The sequence below is a fragment of the Bombus pyrosoma genome, linkage group LG2, assembly GCF_014825855.1.
Source record: "Bombus pyrosoma isolate SC7728 linkage group LG2, ASM1482585v1, whole genome shotgun sequence".
Lineage (NCBI taxonomy): Eukaryota > Metazoa > Arthropoda > Insecta > Hymenoptera > Apidae > Bombus > Bombus pyrosoma.
In genome coordinates, this window is record NC_057771.1 from 7,737,509 (window position 1) to 7,754,753 (window position 17,245).

A 17,245-nucleotide genomic window follows, 5' to 3' on the forward strand; every position below is an offset into this window, starting at 1 on the left:
AAAAGTGTGTGACGGACGGACAGCTGGCCGTCATTAAAACCCCATTAGCAAGGAGCTCCCCTCTGGACCACGTAACGCAGCCCCCAAGTTCTAACAATATCTTCCACGACGCTCCGCCACCACCCACGCTATTAATATTGCTCTATACCCTCCCCCTTTGGCGGCCAACGCGGCACACCCGCCCCCTCGAACTCTGCCCCGGCTCAGCTTTAACCCTCTCTCCTCTACCACGGAATTCGCATCAACTCTCAGCTCTTGGATTTAGATGACAATTATTACTGCCTAACAGTCTCTACCTTAACCTTCTTCGCGTATGTCATCCTTAATGCTCGGACGCTTCTCGCTGTTGCAACAATTTACTCGAACTATGAGAGAGTTACAATTATTTTAAGATCGTTTGCCGGCCGGTCGCGACTCGCTCGAAATATTTGATTCTTTAAAAGGCAATCGCGATTTCTTGTAAACGTTTCGACGACTAGATTTTAGATGTCGTTTCTTCGTTCTCTCTGTAAATCATCGGCGCATTTACATACGACCGTGATACGAAAATAAATCTTACGCGATATCGTGGGTCAGTCCGGTAGAAATTCCGCGCGAAATAAAGACGCTTCTTATTCGACGACCCTGATCGATCAATCTACTTCTTTCAGCACCTTGGCTGACGAAAAAAAATAAAAGACCAACGTCCGCCGGCTCGACTGTGCGACTCGCTATCCGTCAAAGCGTGGTTCGCCGGAAGCCGGGGATATGTGGGTCAAGTTCGAAATAACTATACGGCAGCAGAAGCCTCTTCTCTATGCGCCCCGTTTGTCGTGCTATCCGTATTTACTTTGACCAAGTACATACGCCGGTATTTCACGCCAATTTTCACGTTTCATGGACCCAAACGCGTATGAATTTTTCCGCGGCGAACACGCTGCTTCGTCGAATTCAATCAAATTAAATAAAATTTTCCTCCAACAAACGGAGTTTCGCATTACGCTGTTGGCCACGTGTATTAAGATTGTTCGTTACGTTTGCTGAAAAACTCGAGCAAATTTTCCTTTGTTTAATACTTAACATTGGAAGACGTATGAGCGAAGTGACATGTCTTATGCTTTACCTATAATCATTTCTATTTCCACTTATACATATTTGTCGTGGAAAATATTTCCATGTAAATCCATATAAATCTTTCCCATATAAACAGAAATCTCTTGGGAAAGAGTGTTATTTTTTTTTGTCATCGGAAGCAAAAATATACGAGTGTCGGGAATTCTTTGGAACCGAACGATCGTTCACAATGTATAGGGAAAGATGGCGAAATAAAGGGGTTGGGGGTTCGAATTTCAGCAAAGCTTGGACGTTCAAATTGTCGAACGGTGGTTGTCCATCCGGCGTCCAGGCGCAAAAAATGGCGGAAGGGTCGAAAAGCAGAAGAGAGCGTGGTCGTAGCGCTTTCGAACAATAAGAGGGAGATGGGACGAGTGTCGAGGACGCCCTTTCTTGCGTTTGCTCGCTCCAAGACCGAAATAAACGTTTGCTCTCGACCTCTCCTGCTCGCTCCATCGACGGACTTTTGGTGGCCGTGCGTGGCGAACAGGAGGAGGGCAGAAACAAGAGGGAGAAAGAGAAAGAGATCGGTGCTTGCCTTCGGTCTTTGTAGCGGCAGATCAAACTCGGCGGGTCATTAATTAAATCTGGCGGAGCAGCCATCGTCCGTCCGTCTTTCCGCCGCGTCTCCGATTTACTTTACACGAAATACGCCACGGTTATAAATATGGCTCTCGCGATGGGGACCCTTTTCCCCGAACTTGATCTTGCGGACCGCCCTCGGAGTCAGGGATATGGTATAAGCTCTCCCTGACGTGCCCGCCGATCGGGACAGCTTTTCTCGCGACTCACAAAGCTCCAAACGCGACACCGTCTTTGCCCGAACAATTGGACGGACGCCCCTCTGTATCGCGTTGTCCTGTCAGCTCGCTTCTTCTCTTTTGTCTTAGTTTCTTTGCTTCTCGACTTACATGCTGACAACGTGATCTCGTATCTGTGGGGAGATTTGCGCGAAAATTTGGCGGTCGAGGTAGGCGTGCATTCTTAGAACGCAAGTCGAATTATTTTTATGTCGAAATATCTTTTGCTGTTCTTTTTTTTGTTTCGATGTTGGATATCCTGTGCTCGTATTGGAAGACTCAAAAGTATCACTTCTTTTGGAAACCGATCTTTACTAAGAGCTTACGCGTTGGTAATCTCATTTGTAAATAGATCTGTGATGGAAGATTTGATGATCGAAGTACGCATCTATTTTTGCCATGTCGTTCAACTTCTATCGTTCTTATCTTTTCATCCTTCTTTCTTGTTTGGCGCGTTTTAACGATAACGTCGAATCTCTTGTTTTGCATTCGTTCGAAAGGATCGTTTTGTTTGGAAAACCCCTTCTGGCAAGGTTTACCTTCTGGTAGTCTATAGGTCGATTCGTATAAATACTCAACGATTCAAAATGTCCACCTATCATATCATTGTCAGGCTGGTTAAATTTCCTTTTATCCGTATTCGTTTATTTCACGATTTTATTTATGGCGTTTCGATACGATTACGTTGAATTTCTTGTTCTGAAAGGATCGCTCCTTTTGGAAGCACCCCCTGCCAAGGGCCAGCGAGGTTGCATAAGCGTAGATTGATAAAAATAATTCCTGCCTGCCGTGAGACGTTCGAGATCTCGAATCTGGCAAACACGTGGAACCAAGATACTCGTAGAGGCCACATAGACTGTACTCACGGGTACTTAAGGAATCTGGTCATTTCGCTGCTTCCTTTCGATCGTTCGTGAACGAGTATTCCGCTCGAATTAACGTAACGTTGGTCCCTGTGGAAAGGTCGTCAAAAATGCGAACGTTTCAGGTACGAGGATCGCGAGCATGTTACTCGACAAGGTGTCCCGTAGGAAGCTTCACCTAAATAGACAGGTTTGATAGATGCGCCTTCCCGGCGATATTGATAAATAAAGGCGATTACAGCGATGACGATTCCGATGGTCAATGAATTTATATACCTGACAAAAGCCCTGGCTGAGCCGATAAATCAGTCCCCTCTTCCCCTTAAGTCGTTCTCTCCTCCCCGACACGATGGTGACCGCCAGGGGTAATCTCTCAATCTAAATCGATCGATCTGCCAAAACGACTCCGATTCGGAGCTGTTTATCATCGACCACTTATGAATTTGCTTCACGAACGCACGAGTACACGGGTAACTCGTTGCGTACGTACACAACGAGAAGATCTGGTGATGAAGCCGTGATCTCTACGTGGGAGCACCGCAGGGGGTCCGAACGGAACTCGTGTAGATACTTAAACTTTCGTTTTTATTGCGCGTTCGATGAACGCCGGGGCCATTCATTAAATCGTTGCACTCTTCCAGCGTTTTGCTCACCTACGCGCGCGCCGTCGTGTGTGGGTAAACGGCGCTTTGCGTAAAAGCTCTTTGAGTTATTGCATCAAACGTTTGCTCGAATCCATCCTCGTTTTATATAGCTCGTGTTTCTACGTTTCTTCCTCCTCTTGCATTTGCACGCTCGTCTTTGCATGCTGAGAAACGATACAAAAGTAATATCAATAAACGTGAGTCAAAGTTTGTACGCTTTTATACGTTCAAGATTTCCGTGATAGCCACGATTCGTTTAATTTCCCTTCTTGCTATCACGCTCGTATCGCTAACAGGAAGATTGACTATTTTATGTCGATAATATTGACGAACTGTTTGAAGAAGATATTCCTTTCCCGAGAATAATCAACGATGCAGTTTCCTGGTCATCGAATCGAAGAACCGCACGAAATTTTACTTTTCTATCTGCCATACCTTCTACGCTTAATATGTATATAGTATAAATTATTTTTGATCGTTTAAATTGTTAATAATCACCTACGCGAACGATGGTATAACAATTATTTCGTTTATTTAATTTATCACTGGAAGAATACGGTGGAATATGTCCGTATTTCAAATCGTTTGACCATTACATTTATCGAAATGGCGTGGACATAAAATCTAGTATATACGGGACGTGCTATAAAGAATATGAGCTGTAACGAAGGTGAAAAGAGGCAAATTATTTATATATCAGTGTATATAAAACCCTAGTAATTAACGTTAAAATTTATTCCAACTGCTACTAAAATTCGCATGCATCTCACAATCTCGCTAGAAAAAAAAAAAAAAAAAAAAATCAAAAATATCGGAGTGGTCCTAATTCATCTACCAGAGATTATAGATAGCATTCGTGAGCACGTTCGTTCGGCGAAATATAAAATAATCATTGAAAACCCGTTTTCTCGTTTGGACGTTCCCGGTGTTACCGGTTTAGGAAATTAGTTTGATAACATTCCCGATAACGCGTTCCATTTCGCGCGTGTTCCAAGCCCGTCGTACTTGGCAGTTTACGCGTTTCAATTTGCCACGAGGGACGAAGACGCGTTTCCATTTTCCGTGGTAATAAAGATTTCGCAGCGTGAGAGGGACGCGTCTGGCGATGAGGGCTCTTGCGATTACGCCGTTTCCAATTTGCGGCTGCTATTTACGATAAGAAGTTATTTATTTTATCAAATCTGTTTCTTTCCGTTCGAGAGATTTAAAGCCTTATGTTCAAAGCCTTGGACGCGTTAAAGCACAATTGCCAAAGTCGTAAAGCAAACCCGTATACCTACGATTTACAGTGGGAAAGATCGCGCAGTTTGACAGAGAACGAAAAAAAAAAGAGAGGAAGAAAAAATGAAAAAGGGAAAGTTGCTTAACGGTGCAACAGAGTTTTAGCCGAAGATACAAACGTCTGGTCGTTTGATGTACGACGCGGTACCAAAATCATCGCGAGCTCACGACTCCTCGAATAATCGGCGAATCGCGCGACGCGATGTTCTAGCCGCGCGATACATCTCGCCGCGGTTCGCGCGAGTATAGGGCCAAATTAATCGTCCGTGTAATACGCCTGGAATTGCACTATTTCTTCGTTTCTCGACCTCCCTTTGTGCACTGGCTTACACCCGGCACTTCGTCACGGGGACCCCACGAACGTCTAAACGAGACTTTCTCTTCTTCGCTCTTTACCTTCGTTTAGTTCTTTCGCTATTAACTACGACCACAAAATACGTGTGGGAAGCGTCCGATGTTTTTCATGATAAAATCAAAAACGTTTTATCCATTATCCCATCCGATTGTTTTATCCCATCGTTTTAAAAATATTTTAATAAATAATTCCTACAAATTGAATTTCGAGATTTGGTATTGCGGAACGCTCGGTAATTGATCTTCGTGTCTTTCTTCTTACAGCGTCATATTTTTATTCTCGAGCGCATAAAATGTCAATCCGAAGCAGTCCTTGACCTTTCGTATTAGTAATATTTAACGTACGTGAATGGATATAGAATCTAACAAAAAAATATAAATTCTTCTCTTCGTTCGATCTTTCATCGTTTTGCGCCGATTCTTTCATCCTCGTCGCCTAACAAATCGCATATCAATTCTCCTTTCCTTTATTTGATATTTCGCGTATCAGGAACGATACGCTCACCTCTGCTTCGCGCGATATTTCCTATCAGCTTGCGAAATCGAAGCTCGGTGCATCCACGCGACCGATATCCCGTGAATTAATTTATCGCTTCGAGGAGGAAGGTCAAGTTTTCAACGCTTGCGACAATGATGCTGACGATATCAGAGAACATATATATACGCAGATGAGAACTATTTATTAATATGAGAATAGCTTCGGACTCTTGAAACGTAACTATAGTGAATTATGAAGAGGAAACAAATTGCGTTATATAATAAGGAAAAAAACACATTGATTTATTCTGTTGATTTAAAACGATACTTGAAACGTATCACGACGACTAAATGATATATCTAACGAAGATCATTCGAAACAAAAAATAACAGACAGTTTTTCAAAGAGCAATATAAAACTGGTGCGAAACGGAGGAGACGATAAACTGGTATTTCGTTGAAAAAGCGAAGGGTTCTGGATGAGCGGCGCGATTACAAGACAATAATTAGAATATTTAGAGACGCGCCACCCGTAGCGCCTCCAGCGTTTAGGCGATGATTTAGTGTTCGCGTACGCGCGTGTCTAGGGATCCAGGCGCATGCATGAACGCACGGTCGCGCGGGCTTTGTTACCCAGCTACGGGTACACCCGCGAAGCGTGCAAACTATAAGGTATAAACAATAAAACAATCGTACAGAGAGCGGCGGCGCGGCAATAAATCACGAGAGACTCGGTTATCTGCCATGGCTCGTAAGCGTAAGGGATAACGCGTCACGGCCTGGCCTCCGGTAAATTTAGCTATTGTCGTGCCTAGGATATATTAAATCTCGTTAAAACGTCTTCATGAAGCCGAGAGTTGACTTTCAGGGAACGGAACTTTGCTGCTTATAACCAACTGCATCATGGTCTGCCGTGCTCGGTCACGGTCTCTCGATGATACCCGCCCATTTTGTCACTTTGACGTTTGCGTTTCTGTCCTCTGAAAAGAATGCCGTCGCTTTCACTTGGTTCAACTTCGTTTTCGAACACACTGCACTTCCAACTTCTTTTATAATATACGAAAGTTTTCGGCCAGTAGGTTCCAACGATACGCTGGTTGCAAGATGTAAATTTACTCGTATCCGTTCAACGCCAACATATTCTTTAATAATGTTAATTAAACCTGACGCACGTTCATCCAACTAAGTAACAATTCATTCCGTCAATCAAGCTCCTGACGATACACGTAAGTCGTAAAATATGTATGTGCAAGTAAATACCGCGGGATATGCACGAACCTCGTGTAACGCATAGCTTTTAAAACAATGATTTCAACACCTTGAAACCAGTATCTCTTAATTCCACTCGTCAAAAGCTATTAATACGTAATGGAAGAAGGCGCGAGTTTCGTGCATGCGCCGAAAAACTTCAGCGTTATTTTTCGTTTCTTTTCAGAAGGTATTTATACGTCATTCTCGTAACGTCATTGAAACCAAGTCGGCACGGAAAGCGGAGCACAATGTAGTGAAGATCGGGACGCGTCGATAAATCCTCGTGACCGCTCTCGACGTTTAAAAATCTCATTTGCGCGTCGTCTTTTTTTGATCAGTCTCGGATCGAAAATAGACGTAAAACCGATAATTGGACGCGTTCGGCTCGCGGACGTCATCTGGTTTCGCGCTTCTGCTCGAGTAAAAGAAGGCGACGATCCCGGTGATACATGGCGTCGCCCAGAGTGTAGTACAGGTGTAGCTTTTGTGGACTAATAGAGTGAGCCTGCCCCGCGTGAATAGACCTCTTGTGATTCGATTAGCTGCCCACGAGCCTGTTCCACGTTCCAGGACCCACGTGTTTTCGGTAGGCCAACCTACGAATTATGCAGCAACACAATCATCCCCAGGTATTCCCGGTGACAGAAACCTGGGAGTGATTTTTCTTCTATGGATGAGGAACAGGCCGCGCCCACTTGTTTACTAAGGGCAACAGTTTTACCTGAAGCTTCGCCCGACCTGGCTTAAGTCACAGGACCACTCGCCGCGCTTTCTATTGATTTATTCCGTTCATCCTCAGCTAGTATCAGGGACCAAGGAAAGTAACCAGCACGGCGCAATATTTGTTCCTTTAAAAGATGGTTTTCAGGCGAAACCTTGCGAATTCACTTTCCGTTTAAGCGTAAAGAGAATTTCTAATTCATTGTTCTATGGATTTCTAGTATTCCGTGTGATGACTTCAAAGTTTATTTCAACATTGGAAAGTGTTATGAAACATGAATGCACACCATCGTATCTGGTATTCGGAAAGAATTTTAAAACTGGCGATTGGCAACGATGCGGTGACGTCGATTATCGTGTTAGAATCCTCATTATCGAAACATCGATTAACGGAGTGGATCGATCAACGAAAAATTTGACAGTGACATTGAAACTGGATAATAGGAATTGGAAAGTGACAGAAATTACTAAGGATTTGTTCGAAAGTTTCTACTTTTCTTTAATATTAGTATCTAGAAAATAGCGTGAAGTAAATGTTCTCTCGTGGAAACAAAGCCATTCGATCGTCCAAACAGTTCCATCGTACGTGAACCACGTGTATCACGATCGTATAGTTAAGATAATCAGGATTTCGTTGTATCACTAAATTTTATAAAAACCTTTTATGGATTAAACAGAAATCAAATTTAACAAACACAAAGGAAGATATATTTCGTTAACTCCGGAAAGAGGTATAGCCGGACGCGAATGAAAATTACGTTCGAAACCAACATATTTTACATATAGCGTTATATAATCAAATATGCCTGCGTTTCGGTCGTGGGTCCCGTAGTAAGAAATTCGAACACCTACGTAGGAACAGCGGTTCGCGTTATAGAACAATGGTATATATTCCGAACGCCTCTACCGTGATTATCGTAATGACGCCAGCTCTCCTCGAGCATCCAGCAACCTCTTCAATGATATAGTAATTTGTGGGCCGCCCCGCGACGCGAATACCGATGCGTCCAACGTCAAATGGCGTCATTCGTTTTCACGACTGCCACTCTTTCTCCACTTGACTTTCTATCACGTACTTTCAATTTTTCATGAAACTACCGACATTCTGCGATACCGTGAAACTTTCACAACGTCTTATCAGAAAGAGAACTCCAGCTGCGGCTCGTTCGTTGCACTTGCTAATGATATCGAAATGCGATGCGTCTGGTTCGGCGCAGAGTGAGCTTTTTTTTTTCACGCCAGTAAGTTCCACGAGTGTTTCAACAGTCCGTTCCATTATGTATATTTTCTAACACCAAGACCATAATTTATAGTATGTACGATCTCTGCTATACGTCAAACACTAGGTAGCAGTTAGTCTTTTCATGTACGTGTCATATGTAATTTTCTGAATTTTAAATGTAATCGATCTGCTCGGTATCAGAGACGTGTAACTCGCATAGCTTTGCGATTTGTAATTTTACTGTATCTACGCCATTGTCAAGTATCTGCGATGATCTTTGTTCTATCCGTATGTGCTGTATGTCCTCTGTGACGTTACATGCACGAGCATCAAGGAAAAAAAAAGAAAAAAAAATGGTCGTCTGGATCGAATCGCAACGCGTGAAATGGTAAAAATCGTGGTCGTTCGAACAATATGAGGAGAGTAGATTGGAATCTCCACGATTGTCCCACTGGATAGGAATTCGACGGACGAGGTTGCTTCGTATTTGATTAGGATTCCATCAAGCGAGGACCATCGTTCATCGGTGACCACCTCGAACGGTCAATATTATCACACGTGCTCAAAACGCCGACAGAGGGACCGTTCTTATATCTGTTCGTCTCTCGCTTCGATCACAATTCGGTTTTAGATCGGATCCATCAGTTGGTACATCTTGCGCGGCACCTGCATCCGATAGGTATATATTTATCCAAGTCCGCCCTTTTCAGGTAGACGGTCGCCATTTGAATACACCCAGAGATTCGATGAATCTATTTGCATGCACGCCTCGTAGATAAAGAGGGCGCACCTTCATGGGACGGTGAACGCCCCCAGAATTTTGTTTCCCTGGTTCCCTGGAAAAGTACAAGGTCGTTTAAAGGGAAATTCTAACCTTTCGTATGCAAGCACAATTTTTTAAACATTTTCTTCGCTTGGAAATTGACCATGTTTGAAAGATTTTGTAGGATTAAACAAAAATTCATTTCCTAAGAATAAGCAAAATTCCGCCCGGGGCGACAAGGACCCAGCTTACCTACGAATGGTTAAGATTTCCCTTTAAACGGCCTTGTATTTTTCCAGGGGTCCAGGGAAACAAAATTCCTGGGGCGTTCACTGTCCCATGAAAGTATGCCCTCTTTATCTACGAGGCGTGCAGGCAAATAGATATTTTCTTCGCTTGGAAACTGATCATATAAGACCGGGTGAAAACTCCAATAAATATTCTAGAATACTTTCAGTTCCTTTAAAACCTTGAATAAAAAAAAAAAAAAAAAAGAAGGAACGGACGTGGGTGACTTAATTTGCACAGAGAGGATTAAGAGGGAAATAAGCTTATTGTTTAAAATTATTTGAAATTATTCGAATGGACGTAAGTACACGTTTAACTTGAAAACCAAGTAAAATGACAATTTTGGTAACGTACTGAACTTTAAAACTGTCACCCTGTAAAAAGTGGAAATATGATTCGTCGTGCTTTTTTTTTCTACGAAGTCTTTATATTAGCATATCATAGTTTATGCTTGACATTAGATAATTACCGTAGTAAGCTGATGTCACAACATTCAAAGTTGCAACCGACGAGCGTAATCGTAGCTATTGAACTCTTTCGCTTCTTGCGTTAAACCATTTCCATCCAGTAAAGCCGTATCGCGGACGAAATTTTCATATCGAAGTGATATTTTTAAAGGGTAACAGTGAAATGTATAACGACCGAATTATCGCGGTTAGTCGTGACTATACAACACGGTGACTGTACACTGTAATCTTTGGACTGCATTTACCCTGCCCGCAGAAAGTGGTAACAACTAATAACGCGTCGCGATACGATCGTGAGAAAGCAATTGTCGGGTTCTGCGATAGCACCGATTCCTCCACGAATGTAATGTCTACCATAAAAGATTCGAGGAGGCGATAGTTGGAAACGAATTAGGCATATTCGTAAAAAAAAAAGAAAAAAAAAAAAAGAAAAAGGAACAAAGAACAAACGAATTGAGAATAATTCAAAGTGCAATTATTCGTGGCGTCGTGTGTACTTACGTTTGAGAAACGTTGGGCCGACCGTAAGGACCGTAGGAACCGATTTCGCGACCAAGACAACGGAACATCCGTTTTTTCCACGCACTTTACGATTCTCATTTCCGTTCTCGGTAATGTCACTTCGCATAGTTTTATCTGGTGACCGGTGCAACGCGCACGCTCGTAAAACACTTATGACACCCGTAGCATAATAATGCCGCCCGATAGCAGCTATCTTGCCATATAGAAGGCCCACTCGCCATTTTCCTAATTAATGTTTAATGTTCCCGATATCTTGCCCTCTTTACTCACGATTATACCTGAACCGTTGATATCGCGTATCAACGCTCCCAGGCTTTTCTTTAACCCGTACAATCATGGAATCAGGTTAAAATTTGCGTAACTGTTATTCGACAGATAAACGGAAATTAAAGATATTACCGGTTGTATTTTAATCTTAATGGCTTTTCGGTTTTCCTATGAGTCACGCCGTAATGGTTCGAATGCGCATCATCGAACGAAATATCGAAACTTATTTCGCTATCATTGGCTAAGCTATCGAGTAAAAATGTGCAGCTTATACCAACATGTTGACACGTGAAAGTTGTATATGAAAAATACAAAGAAGAGAAACGTTCTTTTATCCGTATATCCGGTTCGCGAAAGTTGTCCAAACTCTTAAGAACCGTACCGTTGTAGATTTACTGAAATTTCTACGAGGAATTCGAAATCGATCGTTTCGATCGTCTTGATAATTTTACTATTAACCCTTTCGCATTGTGACACGAGAGAAACTCTGGCAAGCTGTTAAATATAATATCTACCATCTATTTCGTATTTCAAATACCGTCGCGATATGTAATTACTGTTATAAATCGCATATGTTAAATATTACATATCACAGATATCGTAATTATTATCTATTTCGTACAAAAAGTCGAAAATATAGCTATTTTTCATACGTAATGTCAGCAATATGAAATGTATCACCTTGAATTTATAAAATTTTTGTGAAATATTTCAAAATAATCTCTCATTGCAACAGTGTTGCTACCTAATTACGCATGTACATACGTATTTATCTATTTCAGCCTGATGGCCTAGAAATTAGACGTGGTTTTACACAGTTTATAAATATAAAAGAAAATTAAATAAGCTTACAGATAACTATAATCTATATAATTATGGTACTGCGTAGTTGCCTCAAGGAGAACAATGTTGACAGGCGTTCTAACCAGAATCGTTAATCTGTTTTCAGTCGCATCAGGAGGAGGATTTGTCGGATCCAGACCTTCAGGACGAAGAGAGCGGCGAAGAATTACCTCAGCAACCACTTCAGGGTAACACGCACTCGTCGTCGGATAATGCATCCGCGCAGGCTAGTACACCTACTCCGTTAACACACTTGAACAGCCTTATGGGTGCACACCATCCGCACTTTCTGACGAAGCTGAAAATGGAGGTCAGTGGAAAAAAGACGTTTTAACGCTTGGGTCCGTTCTCCAAGACCCTCGACGAATGTCGTGAATCTCTCGTTAAGCAAGAACGTACGTTGTGTTTCGATGAAGACGGGGTAATTACGAGGTCGTTGGAACGTCGAGCGATCGTTTACGTAATTCGCGGTAGAACTTGATCGAGAAAGAACGTCCGTTGATTCGAAAGGACAGATACGAACGACACACGGGCTTTGAAGAATCTTGAGAGATTGCTGCAACTCTGTGACTATTATCCGTTACGAGCTTGGCGCCATCGTGGCGCTATAGCAACGCGCGTTTCTTTTCGAGTATAATAAAACAACGAGGCCGTTTTTACGATCTTTACTTTCAACTGGGCATCGTTCATCGGCTATTTTCCAATGCGAAATTCATCCGTTGTACGCAACTCCTTGTATATGGAATTTGAGCGACGTTCGTAGCTTTCCGCGTTTCTTATTTTATTCGGTAAAATTAGGTAAAAGTGGATCGGTATGATTAATCATTAAAGCATCGCGTATACGCGGTAAAACTTAAGATGGGAAATTGCAAATTTAAGTTCAACAATTTTTCACAGGCAGCCGATGTGGATGCATTAACCAATAAAAGCGGATTAGAAGCGTTGCAAGTTGCCATGAGTGGAGCTGGATTCAATCTACCATTTTCGTTTCCACCACCTGCAGCGTTCCTAACGCCGCAGCACCATTCGCAAAACAATCATCAACAAGCGAATAGTGCTATCGTGAGCGGCATCGGAAATCAAATGACATCATCGGCCAGTTCACATTCCAGCGAATCATCACAGGGTAGCGGTAGAAACGGCGGAGAGCCTCGCGAGACTAGCAATCATTCGCAGAGTAACTCGACGGGCACGAATCACCAGCAACAGACCAGCTGGAGCTTCGAAGAGCAGTTCAAACAGGTGCGTCAGGCAAGTACTATAGATAGTTTTATATACGTATAGATTGCTCTTGGTCCTTGTTATCGCGTTCATCAACGAATTTGTCGATATCCGCGTCGATCTCGTTTCTACACCTGGAGCGATTGTTACGAAAGAACGTGCAATTGAAAACAATTGGCGTACGAACCCCATGGCTCGTTTAATTGCTTGAAAGTTTAAATACGACCGATATCTGGGCCAACGGGATCTAGGGATCTCGGGTTCGTTATCGCGGGATTTTTAGCACAGCACCCAGGTTATCGTGCTCGTTAATGTTCTTGCTCTGCCGTGGACGTTATCTCTTTTACAACGCACAAAGGACATCTGTTTGTTCAAGATGGAAACGGGATAATTTTTTATTTTGAATTTATACTACTTTCAGCTAGTTATTATTTATGAAACGAGAAATGTATTTGTTCTGGTGAGAATTAGTCTTAACTTTGTTACGTTAGATCTTCCTTGTAAAAGCAGAAGCTCCTATTGTTAATAATCGACGAAACGAAAAGATTTTCATGGTCTCGAAAAGGTTCGCTTTTCAAAGAAGGTTCGATACAAGCATTCGGTACAAGGATTGACCCTTTGCGGATAGGACGGTTCGAAGTTAACCGTATTTTCGTTCGTAGCACTCCAACATGTCAAATTCTAGACGTGTGTACATACACAGATTCTCCGTAGGATAAATAAAACGACACACGTACGAGTTCTTTTGATTTTATCAATCAAATTGATGGCTTACGCAGAACGTATATATACGGCGGTAGTCCGCAAATGGTAATACCGTGGCGCCAAATTCGATTCTCTCTGTCAATCCTGTCAGACGCACGCGCACGTATGAGAATCGCGGACGAGAAAGAATCCTAAACATATTATAAAGCGGTAGCTCTGTGGGACAGTGGTTAGCGGCATAGGGGACATGTAATTACGAGCGGCGAGCGTTCGTGCAAGCAAAAGAGATGGAAAGAAGTGGTCCATAGGTGTGGGGTTCAATTAATGCAACGATGGGAGCTAATTATTATTTTTACACGCGCGGCAGATAATTACTGGCCGACCGTCCTCGAATCCTATCGTTTCAGTTGACAGCATCTTCCTCCTGAATACGCGAGAAGGACAAAACGATCTACAACACGATCGAGGTTGAATGGGAGGAAGAGAACGAGAGAAATGGACGAGGATAGGAAAAGAAAGGTAAAAAGGAGAAAAGAAGGGTAGAGCGGAATAGAATTTGAAAACAGCGTCACGTGAGATAAAAGCAGAGATGTGGAAGGTTGGAAGGGTTTGGAGTTATAGAATAAGCTCGGACGCGCATCGGAGCCTTGTTAATGCTTTTTGTCTCGTGGCCTTTACTCGCGCGGATATTTTTGCTTGCGGTCTGTCGGCCAGTCAGCCTGGTTCGGTGTTACCAGCGGTGGTTTTCAGTTTTTGCAAAGAGGGTGTGGTGTTGGATTACCATTTAGATTGTTCGCGCGCGCCATACGCCGATCTTCTTCCACAGCCTGTGACAAACCTACTTGCTTCATGAACCTTCGGGGGAAGAACGAAAACGCGTGTGGTGCGCGTATACGTCTCCCTACGTTCAGCTTTCTTGTACCCTTGCCACCATGTTTTCTCTTTTTCTTCCTCTTCGGCGGTAGTTCCCTCACCGTTCGCCCCTTGTCGATCGTTTCGTCCTCGAAGAGTATACGAAAGAAGTATGACCGAGAATTTTCTGTATTTGCCGATACGCTTTATATTTCTCTCTCTCTCCCTCTCTTTCTCTCTTTTTTGATCTTTGAAGTCTGAAAACGTCGTGTCAGGGGCTGTTCTCATAGAGAGATCGAGCCCGAGGTTCGATGTCAAGGAGACGGACCGAGTCTGCGCGAGGCGTATCGCTGATTAAAGCGTAGGGACGACGAGAGAACGCGAAAGACGAACGGTAGAGAGACGAGGAACAAGCGTAGGAATGAAAATGGAAGTCTCCACCTACTCGAAGAGCGGCGCCCGCGTCTCACGGATCGCATCCATCATTCCGGTGGGGGCGTACTTGCCGGGTCTTTAATCTTTCTTCTTAGCGAAGATGGTGGTTCCTTGCCTTCTCTCCCTTAGGTGAGAGAATCTTGCCCCTTTTTCGACGCTGACACGACGCTCCACGTTCTCGCAACTCTCGATCTCCTGCACCAAATTTAACCCAACTTGCTGCGAACGTTGTCGCCCCTCTTGTCGCTTTTCCATCGATTGGAATGCAATTGAAAGCGTCGACCGGGGCGAAGCGATGGCCGTCGTTTTCCGTGCGCCGCTTTCATCCGTCGCGATCGAAACACGAAGCGATACAAATGATCTCAGGGATGTACGCGAGTCACGTCTTTTTTGCTGCCATTCTAGCGATCGTTTCATCGCAATTCGTCCGTTTTATTTCAATCTTGCCACGTAATCGCGCTACGATCTTTCGATTACGCGAGCCTCTGACGATAATGTCGAATATTAAAGTTCGACTCGTGAATTATACGATCCTGTATTAATAGTCAACGCTAGATTTACGATCAGGAGATTTTTGTAGTTCTTTTCACAATATGTTCATGATTGCGCAACAATTCGTGTAACGATCGTGCAACCAATAAAACGGTGTATCGCAATCGTTAACGCAGCATGAGGATTTATAACGCTTGGTAAATATGCTTCTTGTGATCGGTTTGTTTCTCTCAGCGATAACTTTATTACGAAATCGTCCATCTAACGCTTGTATCAATCGCGCAATCGATAAGTCGAGCAACTATGGACATTAGACAGAAAAGTGTATCCGTTGCGACGTGTTTCCACACCTTTCTCCTCTCCCTTCGCAAACGTTCCACAAAAATCATAAATTGCTATCGACGATCGTTCCCTTCGTATTTATCACGTTATTCGCGACTATCCAAGATTCGACCCAATCTTCCGAGCTCGCAATTTGCGAACGTTAGACTAAGATAGACTTAGATTTCGTTGTAATTAATTGCCCTTTGAACTTTCTACCGATATTCTCAATCACCGTTGATAATCGTTCCATCGACATTCAGCTTACTAGAAAGAATCATCGTCGACGTAACTCTAGCGTTCTGGGCAACCTTTCAACCTTCGACGAGGCGCTAACGAGGCGCCAGGATAAAAGTATCCAAGCTTCGACGAGTTTATAGTTCTCAGTTGTTTTCTCGAAACTGAATAGGAGGCTTTTCTGTCGAAGACGAAAGTCCGTTTCAATAAACCAGGCCGGCTGGTACGTGCGTCCATGGTATACAGAGAGCGAGCCACCGATGGCTAGGAACACGATCCTCCTCGTCTCCGAGTTGCAACTTTAACTGCACCTACACGTATCTTGCCGCGCATCATCCCTGCTCGCACCACCGTTCACTGACCGTGCACTCGAGCTATCACGGCCAGTATAATACTGTAGCACTATACTTTGCAGCCATTGTGAAATAACTCGTAAAGCTGCAAATTGCCGGGTATTTCGCTGCCATATACCGACGTGTGTACCGCGGCTCTTTACACGGTTTCGCGACCGTGTTGGTGCATGCGTCCAGAGCCAGCGTAATGCACACCCACGAGCCTGTTCTCGCTCGTACTTACACGATGCTTCGGTTAGGTGTGTCGGTTCGAACAGCTTCGAGTTCTTGTAATCTATGCATGCGCGCGTGCGTGCATGTGTATATCTTATACACGTATAACCACGCAGGATACGTGTATCAGGCGGTGGATCCTTCTCGCCTTATCATTGTGATTATGCAAATGCGTTATCATTATGCAAATGCGCCGGCACGTTTAAACGCGGCCCACGATTCGTGCGTGGTCGTTTGTCGTCGCTGCTGTCCCGGCTGATGACTGGAGATCGCGGGTGCGAATCACACCTTGTCGCGAAACTTTTTGGCAGAAAACGGGGAGGAGCTGTTGGCGTCGTTCAGATCCCTGGTATTCTCATTGTACGTGTCGTTTATACCTTATGTATACTTCAAGAGAATTACGAGGCAATTGTATTATTATGAAGGTTCTTTCGCACCTTGTTCGGGTTCATATTTCCTGGAATTTTACGAATTACGAGTTGCAGATCAATGGTACCGATCGATTTTATCGTGTAACGGTAACGTTCGATCAAATGAGATTTTACGACGAAAGTTTGTAAAT

The 17,245-nt window shown here is 43.4% G+C and overlaps 1 protein-coding gene across 10 annotated transcripts in view; it reads left to right on the forward strand.

Moving 5' to 3' along the window:
- LOC122576234 (protein dead ringer) overlaps positions 1-17,245 on the forward strand; it is a 318,271-nt gene that overhangs the window by 210,570 nt on the left and 90,456 nt on the right. For 9 of the 10 annotated variants that reach the window (XM_043746296.1, XM_043746284.1, XM_043746240.1 and 6 more), the window contains 2 exons: positions 11,961-12,164; positions 12,752-13,105. In XM_043746296.1, coding sequence (XP_043602231.1) covers positions 12,120-12,164; positions 12,752-13,105 — 399 coding nt within the window. In that variant the 5' untranslated portion in view covers positions 11,961-12,119. The remainder of the gene's footprint in view (positions 1-11,960; positions 12,165-12,751; positions 13,106-17,245) is intronic. The other variant, XM_043746267.1, reaches the window with a different exon arrangement.